At 44.4% G+C, this 17,172-nt stretch overlaps 1 protein-coding gene across 1 annotated transcript in view; it reads right to left on the bottom strand.

The window, feature by feature from the left end:
• Eapp (E2F-associated phosphoprotein) overlaps positions 1-11,888 on the bottom strand; it is a 28,121-nt gene extending 16,233 nt beyond the window's left edge. The window contains exons 1-5 of the mRNA XM_005376941.2: positions 11,701-11,888; positions 6,927-7,108; positions 5,361-5,456; positions 2,991-3,105; positions 1,849-1,962 (exon numbers count right to left, since the gene is read on the bottom strand). Coding sequence (XP_005376998.1) covers positions 1,849-1,962; positions 2,991-3,105; positions 5,361-5,456; positions 6,927-7,108; positions 11,701-11,774 — 581 coding nt within the window. The 5' untranslated portion in view covers positions 11,775-11,888. The remainder of the gene's footprint in view (positions 1-1,848; positions 1,963-2,990; positions 3,106-5,360; positions 5,457-6,926; positions 7,109-11,700) is intronic.
• Positions 11,889-17,172: the final 5,284 nt, after the last annotated feature.

The following is a 17,172-nucleotide window of genomic DNA, read 5'->3' as shown; positions in this document are numbered from 1 at the left end:
TGTACACAAATAAACTTACTGAGAGAGAAATCAGGGAAATAACACCTTTCACAATAGCATCAAGAAAGATGAAATTCTCAGGAATCAATCTAACAAAGCAAGAGAAAGACTTTTACATTGAAAACAACAGTACTCAAAAAGAAGATCAAAGAGGCTATCAGAAAAAAGGAAAAAAAAAAAGGAAAAAGGAAAGATATCCCCTGTTCTTAGATAGGCAGAATCAATACAGTACAGCCATACTACCAAAACTATTATACATATTTAACGTAATACCAATCAAAATACCAATAGCATACCTCACAGAACAACCTAAAATTCATATACAACCAGAAGAGACCTAGAACAGTGTTATGGTTTGTGTCTAGCTGTCCTCCCAAAGCCTCATGCAGTCATGGGTACAGGCTTCTAGAGTTTATGATTGATTCATGGTCCAATGCTGGGATTCTGGGGTGAGTGCTCCACCTGCCCTGGGGCAAGTAGCTTGCACACAATATAAGGCAGGGAAAGAGGCTTGCTCTCTCCTCCTCCCTTTTTGTTCTTGCTGCTTTTGCTGTTTTCTGCCACCATGAATTGCTGCCTTCTGCCTGAGCCACTCTGCCTTAGAGCCAGCTGATTATGGATTGAAACCTCCACAAACCGTAAGCTAAATAAACCTTTCCTTCCTAAATTCTGGGTGTCGAGTTTTGTCCCAGTGAAACAGTAAAGTAACCAAGATAAACAGCAAAAGCAATTCTGGGCAACAAGGGCAAGGCAGGGGGCATCACAATCCCCAATTTGAAATTATACTACAAAGCCACCATGATTAAAAAGAAAAAAAACAGCATGATACTGACAAAAAAAAAAAAAAGACTTGGGCTGGGTATAGCTCAGTAGCACAGTGCCTGCCTGGCAAGCGCAAAGTCCTGAATTTTATTTCTGGTACCAAAGGAAAAAAAATCCAGACCTGAGGATCAGTGGAATACAAGATGTAGAAACAGCTCCAAATATACTCAATAACCTCATCTTTGACAAACAGGCCAACCACCTTCACCGAAAGAAAGGTAACCTATTTAATAAATGGTGCTGGGAAAACTGGTTTTCAACACACTGAGTACTGAACCTAAGCTCATACCTCTTCCGATACTCTAAAACTAAAATCAAAATAAATCAAAGATCCAAATATAAAAGTGAAACAATATCCTGGAAAATAGAACAAGCAAAACTCCTGAAGACACATGTGTAGGCAACACCTTAATAACAAAACCCTAACTGTACAGCTACATAGCGAGACCCTGCCTCAAAAAGACAGAAAGAAAGAAAGCTAGCTTTCTGAGGCAGGGCCTCGCTATGTAGTTTAGGCAGGTCTTGAACTCACTTTGTAGCCCAGGCTGATCTGGAACTCACAATGATCCTCCTGCCTCAATCTCCTGAGTGCTGGGATTACAGGTGTGCGCCACTACGCCGGGCAATAAAAAGCTTTTGTACAGCAAGGAAACCACCAACAGAGTAGAGATAGCCCACAGAATGAAAAGGAATTTTTTTTTTCTTCATGAGATGGGATTTTGGTTATGCAGTTCAGGCTGGCCTTGAGCTCACTTTGTAGCCCAGGATGGCCTTGAACTCACAGGGATTGTTTGGAATTCAAGACCAGCCTGGGCTACAAGGTGAGCTTAAAGCCAGCCTGAACTGCATAGCAAGACCCTGTCTCAAAAACACTAAAAAAAAAAAGATATATTAGGTACAGGTACAAATCCTCTATGATGAACCTGATCAATATGTATAACAGATATGTACTACAAAAAAGAAAAAAAGATCAAAAAGTTGTTTTTTGTTTTTCTGTTGTGTGTGTGTGTTCCCTTCATAAGTTACCTCTGACAATCGAGGCACAATGTGGTCATACAGGCAGGGCAATTCAAGACAGCATCACTATTTGGAACCGGCTGCTGTTGCTGACGTGGCCTCTGTAGTCCAAAACCATGATAACTAGAACAGGAAAAGCAAAGTGAGGAGAAACAAAAAACTCACAAAAGCCAAATCTTAGTTTCTAATGTTATTCTCCCATTAAAGAACTCAGCAAAATGACTGACTGCAGGAATATGGCACACAAGATGAACATGGAATATCTTCTAGGGCCAGAAAATAAGAAAGTACTCAAACAGAACAAATCAAAATGGAATGGAGCCAAATGAAACAATTTCCAATGGCTAAAACTGAAATAACTTGGGCAACAATAAAAGTCATATTGATTATAATTCTTTTTTTTTTTTTTTTTTTGGTACCAGGAATCAAATTCAGGACCTCACGCTTGCTAGGCAGGCACTGTTCCACTCAGCTATATCCCCGGCCCCTGGATTATAATTCTAAGTAAATCCCAGCATTTAGGAGGCTGAGGCAGGAGGATCACCCTGAGTACAAGGCCAGCCTCAGCTACATGGTGAATTCAAGGATGGTCTGAACTACATGGTGAGAGCCTATTTCAACAAAAAAAAAAGTAAAATAAACATAAATGAGTCCACACTAATAGAAATGATAAATGAATAGGGGTGAACAGACAAACCTCCCATACCATAGATCTCCAAATAACTAAGAAGACACTCTCCCCTCAAAGTGATGGAGCATAACTGTCTACTCCTAAGTGTGGCTGTGCACAACTTCCTTTCACAGAGCAGAATATGAAAGGGTTCGGGGAGGAAAACCTGACTGACATACCCCAGTCACATGACCACGGTCAGGACCAACAGTCAAAATCATGTGGCGAGCATGGACCCGTGACAGGATGTAATGAAAACGGGACTCTATCTCTATGTTCTTCCTCTCAAAACCCGCGGTTCAAACTCCTACCCATCTGGCAAATTTCCTGGTTACTTTAAAACAAACTATTCAGCAGTTTTTTCCTTTAAACTTCTTCACTGATGGATGTGTATATAAACACAGTAAAGTGCTAATGTCATGAAGAACACTTTTCTACCATTTTTTTCTAAAGAATCTAAATATCAAATTTAAATTCTTACCCTCTTCTCTGGGCATCAACCCATGCCTGGTCTCTGTTATCTTTTTCAGGATCATACAGTAATTCATCATTTGTTGGAATCCTGCGCTGTCTCTTCTTCTTCTTGGTTACCTGTGCTAATTTTAAAAAGGGTGAGGCCATGTCTCGGTACCATCTAAAGTTCACAGTTCTTTAATATAAAAAGAATCTCATTTCCCCAGGTATATATTTATCCTATTATCCAAAAAAAAATGTAAAGCCATTCTTTTAAAAACAAAGCCAAAATAGTGAGTTCACCTGGCCTGGCCTACGAAACCCTATCTCAAAAATAAATAAATAAATACATACATACATACATACATACATACGTACATACATACATACGAAGCCAGGTACACTGGCTCATACCTATAATCCCAGCTACTCAGAAGGCTGAGGTAGGAAGATTGTAAGTTTAAGGCCAACCTAGGCAACTTAACAAGATCCTGTCTCCATCTAAAAAGGGGGTCTAGGGTGGCATATGCCTGTAATCCCAGCACATAAGAGGCTAAGGCAAGAGGACTGCCATGAGTTCAAGGCCAGCATGAACTACATAGTGAGACCTTGTCTCCAAAAAAAGAAAAGAAAAAAGAGGGACTTGAGAGTACAGCTTAGTTTAAAGGCCTTGGGTTCAACTCTCAGTACCACAAAAAAAAAAAAAAAAAGACAAAACAGATAAAAGCTGCTTCTTCACATAAACCAGAATCTCAAGAATGAGCTCAAATCATAATTAAGTCTCAAAAAGCCTATTAAACAAAAACCAGAAATTTTATTGATGTATAACTTCTCTAAAAGTTCCCATCTAGAAAATACCACTGAAATCAGAACAAAAATAGCTTTGAAAAACCAAGTGTTGGGGTGTTTGCCCATAATCCCAGCTACCCAGAAAGATGAGGCAGAAGGACCACAAGGTTCAAACCCACTTTGGGCAATTTGGTGAGATTCTGACTGAAATAAATTGAACATTTTTTTTTTTTTTTTTTTGGTACCAGGAATCAAACTCAGGACCTTACATTTGCCAGGCAGGTACTTAATAAATTTAACATTTAATCTGCAAATTCTTTCCCACATTGTTTGTGATTTAGCTCCTTATAAACATCTGTCAAGCTGGGTGTGGTGGCGGTGGGGTGGGGTGGTATAATCCCAGCACTCAGGAGGCTGTGGCAGATCTTACAAAGTGAGCTCAAGGCCAGCCTGAACTGCATAGCGAGACCCTGTCTCAAAAAGACTAAATAAATAAACAAACATCTGTCAAATGGGACACTGATAGGGCAAGAGAAACTCCATTTTTCTGGTTTTAACTTCATAGTAAAAAGAGGTCACTTACAGTTCATTTAAGCTGTAGCTGACACTCCTATACCCCAGTCCCCTTATCAACTTGCTTAAAAGCAGAGCAAGGCCATAAACTGGGAACAGAACAAACAGAGCAAATTGGGAAGTAAGTTGAAAGTTAACCCACTATGGTCATTGGAATTTGGCTGTCTGACCTCCTGGGAGAAAGGAAAACTTTGTGCTCATTGTGAGACATTCTTGTGAGATTCCTGAAAATGAAGTAACGGCTACTATGGGAACCTGAAATGTACTAAAACTGAAGGTGAGACCCAGAGCAGCAAGGACATCTTCTCTGATTCCAGGTTAGGGAAGATCCATCAGCGGGCTCCAATAAAGCTTTGTGCATTCATGTTTTTCTCAGTGTTCTTGTGAGTGTCTTTCTTGATGGACGCGCTTGCCGTATCAACACAAGCACTCTCCAGCACAGTAGCCACTGGCCAAATGTGGTCACTGCGCACCTGCGACGTGGTGAGTTTGAACCCAGCCATGTGTCACATGTGAAATGCGCACTAGAGGGCTGAAGTCAGACTGCAATGGTAGAGAGCTTGTCTAGCATGCACAAGACTCTGGGTTTAATCCCCAAGTCCAGGAAGGGAATAAAGAAAGTTGGAGACATAGCACAGTGGTACAGGGATTGCCTAGCATGCACAAGGCCCTGGGTTCAACCACAGAAGGGGAAAGGAGACAGACAGAAGCTCCCAGTTTCTCCTATCAATCAATTCTGGTTTTGTGTTCACATCAACGGCCTACAATTTCTTAAAAGAGAAAATTGAGGAGGAACGCCTAATATCTAGTAATTGTGAGGCAGAATTTTTTTCATAAAATATAACTGCTAAGCTGGACATGGTGACACATGCCTGCAATCCCAGCACTTGGGAGCTCACTGCGCTACATAGTGAGTTCAAGGCCAGCCTGAACTACATACCAAGACCCTGTCACAAAAAAAAATATATATATATAAATACATATAAAATACATATATGTGTATGCATGCACTAAACCTCATAAACACACTACTTACCTGCTTTGTCTTCATCCTCGGAATCAGAATCAAAATATACATCATCGTAGTACTTTGCTGGAGCTATTCCAACTTTTTCATTTCCTGAGGAAGACCCTATTCAAACCAAAAGGGAAGTTTACAGACTAAAGCACACACAATTAGCAGGAAATAGAAACCCTCCATATACTCTTCCATCACTTTTAGAGTAATAACAACTATTCCCATTTAGATGGAGAAGTATTTTCACATCAGTGACTTACCCAACTTTCATGCCCTATGTAATTAGAGAACTACCCTTCCTCAATTAATTGTTCTAAATCAGGAGAGAATTCTTTCCTCCTTCTTGTAAACCTAATTAAGTAAAAAACATGTTTTTGCCAGGAGTGGTGGTGCATGCCTGTAGTCCCAGCACTCAGGAGGCTGAGGCAGGAGGGGTGAGTTCAAGGACCACCTGGGCTACAAAGTGAGTTCAAGGCCAGCCTGAACTGCAGTGTGAAACCCTGTCTGAAAAAGGCAAAAAAAAAAAGAAATGTTTTTAGTTGCTGGCACGCATATATCTATTTTCAGCCACACAGTACATTGTGGAAAATGGATTAAACACTTTGTGTGGTTTTTTGTCTGCTTTTTATTTGGTTTGGTTTTTTTGAGACAGTCTCACTATGTAGCTCAAGCTGGCCTTGAACTCACTATGTAGTTTAGGCTGACTTCAACTCAAAGTGATCCTCCAGCCTCAGCCTCCCGAGTGCTGTATTACAGGTGTATGCCACCATGCCTTGGCCAACACCTTGTTGTAAGGGACCTTCTAGGAAAAAGGCTAAGACATTTACAAGATGATAAGGGGGATGAGTCAGGCCATCCTTTTCCTACCTTTACCTGTATCCAGTGTAGGCCTTCACCTATACTCGTATCATGCCTGTGTCCCTACTTCTCCCTCTGAATACCACCTGTTTTAGTATTGTTATTACACATATTCAGATCTTGACAGTTAATACACAGCAAAGCAGAACCAGTGCTGAGGAGTCTGACTTTTCACAAATAGTGTTGGGTTATGTACATTTTACATAAAGACCAAGTGTCAAAATGAAATGTTTCATTACTTGCTAACATGAGATAAGAATTTGCATCATTAAACCTGCCATCAGTACCATCTATCACTGAAAATACTTTTATGAGCTTATGTCCTTTTTTTAACCCTGAAGTAAAAACTACAAAAGGAAATTATGCAAGTAACACTGGACATGGTGGCACATGCCCGTAATCCCAGCACTCAGGAAGCTGAGGCAGGAGAATTGCCATGAGTTTAAGGCCAGCCTGGACTACAAAGTGAAACTCTCTCTCAAAAAACAAAAAAATCAAAGAAATTATGCAAAGTTAACAACACTAACTAGCCTCCCACCAACAACACATGGTATTTCCCCACGGTCATCAAAGAAAACTCTAGTTCAGTTGCCAAACACATTTATTCCTTTACTAACAAGTATTTCTTGAGCACCTTAGAAAGTGCTAGAAAAACAAAGAGCAAAAATAAGGTTTTTGCCCTTTAAGGAGCTTACAATATATATGAAAACTGAACGAAAAGGGTACCTTTTCCAAGAGAAGAGAGCTTGTCCTCCATTGTTTTTATGGTGGAATTTAACTCAGCTTCCATTTCTTTTTCAAATTCATCTTCACTAGAGGACTCACTTTCTCCAGTAAGACACTCTCTTATGAGTTTTTGTTTCTGGTCAGGGGTTCCATGTAAAAGCACATCCACTTCATCTTCAGAGCTACCGAACATTTAAATCACAAAAAGTATTAATATTCATAGTGCCTGTCTGGCAAGCGCAAGGTTCCCAGTTCAATTCCTGGTACTAAAAAACAAACAAAAAAGAATATTAATATTAAAAAGTGCAGCAGGGCCTGGTGGTGCACACCTGTAATCCCAGCACTTGGGAGGCTGAGGCAGGAGAATCACCATGAGTTTGAGCCAGCCTGCATTATACTGCAAGACCCTGAATCAAAAAGAAAAAAAAAAAAAAAACTAGATAAAGCCCCTTTTGCAACCAAGAATTCACTCTCCAACGTGAGTTTTGATACATATAAGAAGAGCGTATGGACCAGGCACAGTGTTCATGCCCATGATCCTGGCACTCCTGAGGCTGAGGCAGGAGAAACAAGAGTTTGAGTCCTAGCTGAACTACATGCTAAAGCCCAGCCTCCAAAAATAGAAACAAAAAATTGATAGCTAATACAGACTAAAGTGATGAGGGTGTTGATCACCATTAAGGTTGATTCCAAGACTAAACAGTTAATAGCTAGAAAGCACAGGACACAAGCAAACCTTAGCTCTATTACTTGAGTACTCCAAGTTTCATGCTGTGACACATAAAGACTTCTTTTATTTCCCTCTTCCTTACAGGCCCATCTAGAACGTGAGGTCTACAGTTGAAGATAGTCTTACTGCGTGTGAGTGTTTGGATCATGTTTGTTTAAATGCAGTAGTAAGTAGGATATGATCAGATTAAACCTTCCACAGGTTTTAATAAAAAACTAATTAACTGGGCATGGTGTTATACCCCTGTAATGCCAGCTCCTCGGAAGGCTGAGACAAAAGGATCAGAGGTTTGAAGCCAGCCTGGACAATTTAGTAAGGCTTTGTCTCAAAACTTTCTTTTTTTAATTTTTTTCAAAACTTTTAAAAGGTGGAGTTAAGGATGTAGTTCAATGCTAGAGGGCTTGCTTGCCTAGCATGCACAGGGGGCCCTGGGTTCAATCTCCAGCATGCAAAAAAAAAAAAAAAAAAAAAGACTTAGAATTCCCATGATCTACTGTTCAACAATGTTAAGCTCTACAAAATTGCATTTGATATACCTATCATATTATATATAGGAATTCTTAATAAATTGACTAACTCTGCGTATTTCCAAATATATGTAAACACACATTTACGTACTTAAGAGTTTTACTATGCACCCAAGCTGATCTTAAACTCATGGGCTCAAGAGATGCTCCTGTGGCAGTCCTCCAAGTAGCTGAAACTACAGGCATTTAGCACCATGTATACATGTTTGTTGTTAGGCACAACTACTGAAGAGCAGCAAAAGGGACCCCTGTACTGGTATCATGTTCTGTATTTTGACTACTAATGTCCTTTGTGTTTTGTTTTTTGAGACAGGATCTCAATACATAGTTCAGCCTGGATTTAAACTAGGTAGCCCAGGCTGGCTTCAAACTCGCAGCATCCTCCTGCCTCACGCAGCCTCCTGAGTGCTGGGACTACAGGCATATGGCACTAAGGTCAGCTAATGTCCATATTCTGGCTAGGATATTGCACTATGGTTTTCTAGTATGTTAATATTTGGTGGAACCAGGTAAAGGGTACAATAGAGTATTATTTCTTACAACCGGATGTGAACCTTCAATTATTCCAAAATAAAGTTTTAAAAAGTTGAATCATACAGTAAGAGAAGTACTCTTTTTGCAAGCCTTCTGCAACTCTGACAATTACTTCCGAGACAAGCTCAACCTCTAGCTCTGCGGGAAGAGGCAGAACTTGAAGAGCCCTGCACATTCCGGTTGAGTATGCCAAAAATGCAAAGTTCTAACCATGTCACCCAGGCCTCTTCTTAGTGCTATGTTTGCAATGAGCAAACTCGAAGAATGCAAGAACGTCTCCTTCCAGGACAGAGTAGCTTACTCTTATTCACTGCTTGCTATGAAAAAGGTGGATTTTTTTTTTTTAAAGGTGGATTTTCTAAGCTCAAGTGTTCTTTAGCCACATGTCAACTCACTACTGAAAGCGCAGCACTCACCTAGGACCCCTGGCACAACCTCTCTCAGGTCAAGAACCCAGAGCAACCACATGATGCTTGCTGTACCCTAGATGCCTCGCGGCTTCTGCCAGCTTCCATCACATAATAGCAGGCTCTGATGTTGCGGTTTGTGTCTGGATGCCCCCCAAAGTCTCATTCGGTCAAAGGTTTTTTTGGAGGTGGCTGAATCTAGAGTGTGACTGATTCATAGTGCAATACTGGCATTAAGTGTGCTGGAATTAAGGGTGGTGATTGCTAGAGCAGTCCACTGACTGGATTGGCACCGCCCTAATCCTGGTAGACCGGATACAATGTAAGGGACAGAAAGAGGCTGTCTCCCTCTCCCTTGTCACTTTTGCTGTCTTCCGCAGCACCTTTGCCGCGTGTCACCTTGCCTTGGAGCCAGCCAATTATGGACTGAAACCTCTCCAAACTACAAGCTAAATAAACCTTTCCTCCCTTAACTTTGGGCACTGGGTATTTTGTCTCAGCAACAAAAAAAAGAAAGCAGATGTATTAATCAATACAATCAAATCCCAATCGATAGACACTTCTCAAATACCAATTCCTTTTTTTTTTCTTTTGAGCCTGAGTCTTACTACATTGCCCAAACTGACCTTAAACTTGGAATTCTCCATTCTCAGCCTCCTAGGATTCTATATTTTCTCTATTTACAGTAACAAATATTGCGGTCAGAACCTTCAGCAGGCATGCTAACAACACTGTTTTGTTTTCAAAATCAGCAGGCATCCTGTTTATCAACACCATTTTATTTTCAAAGCATTTTTCTTTATTTTTGTTTTCAAAGTATTTTAACACCATGGCAACTATCATAGAATTTATAAAACGTCCTTAAAAAATGTAATTACAAAAACGAAATATTAAATTAATATCAAGGTGTAATGCAGATGCTAATAGTAGAATAACTCAAATCCTGGAAACATTGCTACAGTATATTTCAGTCAAACTGAATTACTGAGGCCTTTACTATGTCCTTTCACAGACAGGGCTCTTTAACTGAAATATTTTCACAGGGAATTTTTTGTTTTGAGACAAGGTCTCATTACGTAGTTCATGCTGGCCTGGACTCACTATGCAGTCCACGCTGGTTTGAACTTTTTTTCTTTTTCTTTTTGAGACAGGGTCTAGCTATACAGTTCAGACTAGCCTTAAGCTCACTCTGTAGCTCAGGCTGGTCTCTAACTCGAGATGATCCTCCTGCCTCAGCCTCCCGAGTGCTGGGATTATAGGTGTATGCCACCTGTAATGAGCTAAGAGTAGAGAGGAGTTACAGACAAAAACCGGGGTGAGGGCTGAAGACTTTGGAGAAAGGGGCCAGGGAAAGTCTCCTCGCTCCTGTTTCTCTCTGCCAGCTGATCAACAACACAAGAGAACCGAAGCAGGAAGGCGGTCTCAGTCCCCTTTGGCCTTATTTCCTGGTTTGAACTCTTGGTGATCCTCCTGCCTCAGCCTCGAGTACTGGGATTACAGGCATTCACCACCACACCCAGCATTTTCTCAGGGAATTCTAATATCCACCTTCACTCTTTACAACACAAATCTTCACACCACTGTGATCTTCCATGCCTACACCCTTCCCCCAGAATAATCAGGAAACACTGCGACTGAATAAAGCACAGCTTTACAGAAAGCGTCATCGGACAGAATTAATGTTTTAAAGTTTATGGACGGAGGCTGAGGCAGGAGGATCGCTGCGAGTTCGAGGCCAGCCTCGGCTACATAAGCGAGTTCAAGGCCAGCGTGCACTACGCGGTGAGACCCTGTCTCAAAATAAACTAAAAATAAAGTTTATGGATGGGACCTAAGGCTGCTAAGGAAGTAGCTAAATGTGCAAGAGAACTGCAAGTTTCCTTCAGGTAAGGACAAATCTTCCGTACTGGAAATCTCCAGGGAACTTCCCGTGCCTTTGTCCGGCCACCATCTTCCACAATTCTCTTCCAAGATACAACTTTGGCCTTATTTCCCCTATTCTAACATAAGCCTGTGAAAGCCAAAGATCTTACGATTTGCCTCTGCAACCCAAGGCAAACAGACAGTAGTCAAGAACCCCTGTCCAAAAGCCCCTTATCTCTGGCTGACAGTGTCGTCTTCCGGGTGCGCACACCGGCGGCTGGGGCTGTAACTCGGGGGCAGGGAGCTTGCCAGGCAGGTGCGCGGCCCTGGGGGTCGAGTGCAGCCCCGCCCACACGGAAATGACGTCACACTACGCTCTGCGGCCATCACAATAAACCTGTGGGACGTCCCCACCCTGACGTCCCACTTCGCCGCCCAGACGCCGAGGGCAGGGCCGCGCTTTCGGTCACGCTGCCAGCACGCCGCAGAGGCGAGTCCACCTCCAGGCCCTGGAGATTCAGGAGTGGCCCCCGCGACTCCAGGACAGCCCTCTCTCCCGCGCTCCCGCAGGGCTGCGGGACCCCCCCAGGACCCCTCTCGGTCTCCCACGGGCGGCAGTGGGGCGCGACAGACGCCCGAACCGCGGCCGGCACAGCGAGAGGCGGCCGCAGGCCAGGTCTCCGCACGAAGCCGCGGGGCCGGGGCGGGCACACCTGCTCAAAGCTGGCTCCTCGTCGCTAGGCTCTTCAACCGCATAGGGGTCGTAGTCATCCTGCAGCCGGCTCATGGCGTCGGGAAGGGACTTCCACAAACTCACGCACCTCAGCGTTTCTGTTTACGCTGCAGGTACCGCCCCTAACACGACTCCGCGTCACTTCCGTCCGCACTTCCGGTTCCTCCCGGTGCGCCTGCGCAGACTGTCCCCGCGCGAGAGCGGACGGGGGAGGAGACGGGTACAAGGGGCTGGGCGAGGCGCGGGGAGAAGGGAGAGGGGCGGAGCGCTTCCCAGCCCCACAAGTGCTTTTCGCGGCTTTGCTTTCGTGAAAACCTTATTAAACAAGAATAATGTTACCTTCCTAAGTGGCAGTCTGTGAGATGGGCACTACGTTCAGTGTCTCCTGTGACCTACGAAGCAGAACTCTAGATACTGCTCTAGATGTAGTCTGAAACCCGTTCGATCCCCAGACCCCGCATCCGGTGCCTCCTGCTCGAGACCCCGCTTTTTTATTCATTTTGAGACAACAGAGTCTCGGTAGTTATCTAGGCTGCGCTTGAATTTGTGGACGTCTGGCCTCAGCCTCCTGAGCAGCTGGGATTACAGGATTACACTATGCCCGGCTCCTCAGCCCTCTTTCTTTTTGTCCTGTCTGCCAGAAGTTGCCTTCTCTTGGCCTCTTCTCAGTCCCTTGCTCAGCCCTCACTTCATCCTACTTGAATGTCGTGTAAAACTATGAGCAAACCATGCTTAACTCTCGCTAACCTGTCATTTGTCACAGTGGTGCCAGCCCTGACCTTTCATGGTGGACAGGAAGGGAACTACCCCTCCCAACCCTACGGGCTCTCCTTCGAGTCACAGGGGAAGATGCCTATTGAGGAACTTGTTTCTATCTTCTGGGAATTGTGGCCTACCTCAGGGATAGGCCCTTATATCCGTGTTCATACTGCTCTGCGAACTTTAAGCCAATTACCTTCTTAGTCCCACGAATATAAAACCAAGAAATTCTAAGGAGCTGGCAGTGTACTAGGCCCTGTACCAACCAAGCGCACTGGAGGACTGAGACCGCCTTCCTGCTTCGGTTCTCTGTGTTGTTGAGCAGCTGGCAGAGAGAAACAGGAGCGAGGAGACTTCCCCTGGCCCCTTTCTCCAAAGTCTTCAGCCCTCAACCCCGGTTTTTGTCTGTAACTCCTCTCTACTCTTAGCTCATTCCACCCTCCCTTCTACTCCATACTGCTTGTTTGTTTACTTTTTCTCCCTGTTCCATTTCACTGTTGTGCCACAAAAAGCACTACCTCCAAAATTTAAGGACTTTGAAATTTGTTATGATCATAAATCTGCAATTTTGGCAGAGACTTCTCTGCTCCCTGATGTGCGGAGTCTAAACTGGAGACTGAAACTCATGTCAGACATATTTCTCTGCAAAGCCTTGGGCTTCCTCCTAGCATGGCAGCCACGTGCGCAGAGGAACCAGGCTTCTGAATGCTCCCTCGGCCTCCCTACAATGGGCAGGTGCTTCTCAAGGCCAGATGCAGGGTGCAAGGCTTCCTCTGGCCTGGCTGCCCAGGCTCCTCGACACTGCCAGCCAAGGTAGTCACTTAGGCCAACCCAGATTCAAAGGAAGGGAATTCTACTATTCCTCACTTAGGTGTCTTACTCTGGCCCATTTACTGAGTGTCTCAGAAAGCTGCTAGGTTTTTTTTTGGGGGGGCGGGGGGCGGTGTTTGGTTTTTTTCCAGTACCAGGAATCAAACTCACGACTTTGTGCTTGCCAAGCAGGCGCTGTGCCACTGAGCTAAATCCCCAGCCCTGAAAGCTGCTAGATTTGAGTGGGGCCCAGACCAAGAACAGGCTCTGCAACAGGTCCAGGCTGCTGTGCAGGCTGCTCTGCCCCTGGGGCCATATGATCCAGCAGATCCCACGGTGCTTAAAGTGTCAGTGGTAGATAAAGATGCTGTTTGGAGTGTCTGGCAGGCCCACATAGGTGAATTGTAGCGGAGGCCTTTAGGATTTTGGAGCAAGGCTCCGCCATCATCTGCAGACAACTACACTCCCTTTGAAAAACAGCTCTTGGCCTGCGACTGGGCCCTAGTGGAAACTGAATGCATGACCATGGGACATCAGGTCACCATGAAACCTGAGTTGCCTATCATGGCCTGGGTATTGTCTGATCCACCAGGTTATAAGGTTGGACATGCACAGCAACAGTCTATCATTAAATGGAAATGGTATATTCTTGAATGAGCCAGAGCAGGTCCACAGGGTACCGGTAAATTACATGAGGAATTTGCCCAGATGCCTATGGCTCCTATGCCTACTGTACTGCCTTCTGTTTCCCAGCATGCACCTGTGGCCTTGTGGGATGTACCATATGATCAGCTGTCAGAGGAAGAGGAGGCTAGGGCCTGGTTCACGGATGGCTCTGCACGCTATGCAGGCACCACCCACAAATGGACAGCTGCAGCATTGCAGCTCCTTTCTGGGACATCCCTGAAGGACAGTGGTAAAGGGAAATCATCACAGTGGGCAGAACTTCGGGCAGTGCACTTGGCAATACACTTTGCCTGGCCAGAGAAATGGCCGGGTGTGCGACTATAAACTGATTCATGGGCCGTAGCCAATGGTCTGGCTGGATGGTCAGGAACGTGGAAAGAACATAACTGGAAAATTGGTGACAAAGACATTTGGGGAAGAGGTATGTGGGTTGACTTCTCCATGTGGGCAGAGGATGTAAAAATATTTGTTTCCCATGTAAATGCTCACCAAAAGGTGACATCAGCAGAAGAGGACTTTAATAATCAAGTGGATAAGATGACCCGGTCTGTGGATAGTGGCCAACCTCCTTCTTCAGCCACCCCGTCATTGCCCAGAGGGCCCATGAACAGAGTGGCCATGGTGGCAGGGATGGAGGTTATGCAAGGGCTCAGCAACATGGACTTCCCCTCACCAAGGCTGATCTGGCCACAGCCACTGCTGAATGCCCGACATGCCAGCAGCAGAGACCAGCACTGAGTCCCCAGTACGGCACCATTCCCCGTGGTGATCAACCTGTGACCTGGCAGCAGGTTGATTATATTGGACCGCTTCCATCATGGAAGGGAATACGCTTTGTCCTCACTGGCATAGACACGTATTCTGGATATGGATTTGCCTTTGTTGCACGTACTGCTTCTGCCAAAACTACCATCCGTGGACTTACAGAATGCCTTATCCACCATCATGGGTTCCACATAGCATTGCCTCTGACCAAGGAACACATTTTACAGCCAAAGAAGTGAGAAAATGGGCTCATGCTCGTGGAATTCACTGGTCTTACCATGTTCCTCGCCACCCAGAAGCGGCTGGATTGGTAGAAAGGTGGAATGGTCTTTTGAAGACACAGTTAAGGTGCCAGCTAGGTGGCGATAGCTTATAGGGCTGGGGTAAGGCACTTCAAAAGGCTGTATATGCTTTCAGTCAGCGCCCACTATATGGCACTGTGTCTCCCATTGCCAGGATTCATGGGTCCAGGACTCAAGGGGTGGAAGTAGGGATGGTACCACTCACCATTACTCCTAGTGACCCCTTAGCAAAATTTCTGCTTCCTGTTCCCACAACCTTATGTTCTGCTGGCTTAGACGTCTTAGTTCCAGAGTGGGGAAGGCTTGTACCAGGAAGCACAACAATGATACCATTGAACTGGAAGCTAAGATTTCCCCCTGGTCATTTTGGTCTCATGCCTCTGAGGAAACAAGATGAAAAGGGAGTCACAGTGTTGTCAGGGGTGACTGACCCAGATTATCGTGGGGAAATTGGACTACTACTCCACAATGGGGAAAGGAAGAATATATGTGTAGTGCAGGAGGATCCCTTAGGGTGCCTCTTAGTGTTACCATGCCCCGTTATTAAAATCAATGGGAAACTGCAACAATCTCATATAAGCACAATGACAGATGGCCCAGAGCCTTCAGGAATGAAGGTATGGGTCACTCCACCAGGGAAGTGAACCAAGGCCTGCTGAGGTGCTTGCTGAAGGCCAAGAGAACACAGAATGGGTAGGAAAAGAAGGGAGTTGTAAATATGAGCTACGACCCCGTAATCAGCCACAGAAAAGAGGATTGTAATTGTACTATTTCTCCCCTAATATGGTTCTAATGTAATATAATATTGATAGACTTAATACTGGTCCTTAAGGATTGTTAAACTGTGTTATAATGTTCAAGCTGTGAAATGATAACAATAAGCATCACCCAAGGAAAACTTACCCTCTATTTTGGTGAGGGAATTAGTGCATTTACATTTGTGTATAGGATAGTTATAACATATTAGGTGTAATTATAAGCATGTCTTTGTATCTGGAAACTGGTTTAAAGAAATGTGTCTGGTTGCCAAGTTGAAAGGGGTGGATTGTTATGGTTGATACATTGTGTCAACTTGGGGAGTCTAGAGGTTTAGCTAAGTGGCTCAGCAGGGTGCTTACTTTGTATTCATCCTGAGCCTGCGCAAGAGGAAGGCATGCAGAGAGTGTGGGTGCAGAGGACCACCCCCACACCCTCAGGGCCTATAGGCTGCATTAAAAAAGGGAATTGTGAAAGGACTGGCTTCTGGTTCTTGGGAGGCACTCCAACCTTCAGCTTGGTCATCTGGCTTCAGGTGCAGACTGTTCAGCTTCCACCTGGGACTCTTCAGCCTTCTGGTGTCGGCTCTGGGACCTTTGTCATAGAGCGTGCAGACACCCTCTGCACACCTCCTCATCCAACTCTGTGGCTGACCACTGTAAGCCAAACTTGTAATTTCTTGTACATTTGTATGTCTTGTGTTATATTTGTTTCTCTAGTAAACCCTGAGTGATACACTGAAAGAGAGGAGGTTGAAAAGTTTTCAGTTTACTGTCAAAAGAGAGGCCTGGGATATAGCTTAGCAGCACAAGTAGCTGCCTGGCAAGCAAAGGGTCCTGAGTTAATCCCAGCTACCTAAAAAGCAAAACCAAAACACTGTCAAAAATAGTTGTGGCTGGGCGAGGTGGTACATACCCACAATCCCAGCATGCAGGAGGCGAAGACAGTTGGATCCTGAGTTTGTGTGACAGGGCTACCTAGCAAAGAGAAGAAAAAGAATTGTGGATGACTCAGATTACAAAGAATATTTCAGGTTTGTGGGTTGACTATAAAACAATAGTGTATTTACAAATTTTTCAAGCGTTTTAAACACTTTTCTAGTGCCGTGGATAGTGGATGAAATTCATACTTTCTCGTGATCTAATTTTTCCAAAGATGGGCTGGGGATAGCTCAGCGGCACAAGTGCCTGCCTGGCAAGTGCAAGGTCCTGAGTTTGATTCCCAGTCCCCCACAAAAAAATAATTTCTCCAAAGTTAAAATCTTTTTGTTTTTTTGTTTTTGTTTTTGTTTTTTTTTTTTGTCTTTTTGAGACAAGGTCTCGCTATGCCACTCAGGCTGGCCTTGAGCTCACTTTGTAGCCCAGGCTGGTCTC

This window comes from Chinchilla lanigera, unplaced genomic scaffold (assembly GCF_000276665.1).
Source record: "Chinchilla lanigera isolate Chin_1 unplaced genomic scaffold, ChiLan1.0 scaffold00008, whole genome shotgun sequence".
Lineage (NCBI taxonomy): Eukaryota > Metazoa > Chordata > Mammalia > Rodentia > Chinchillidae > Chinchilla > Chinchilla lanigera.
The sequence above is the reverse complement of the archived record's forward strand: the minus strand, read 5'-3'. Positions and strand labels throughout refer to the sequence as shown.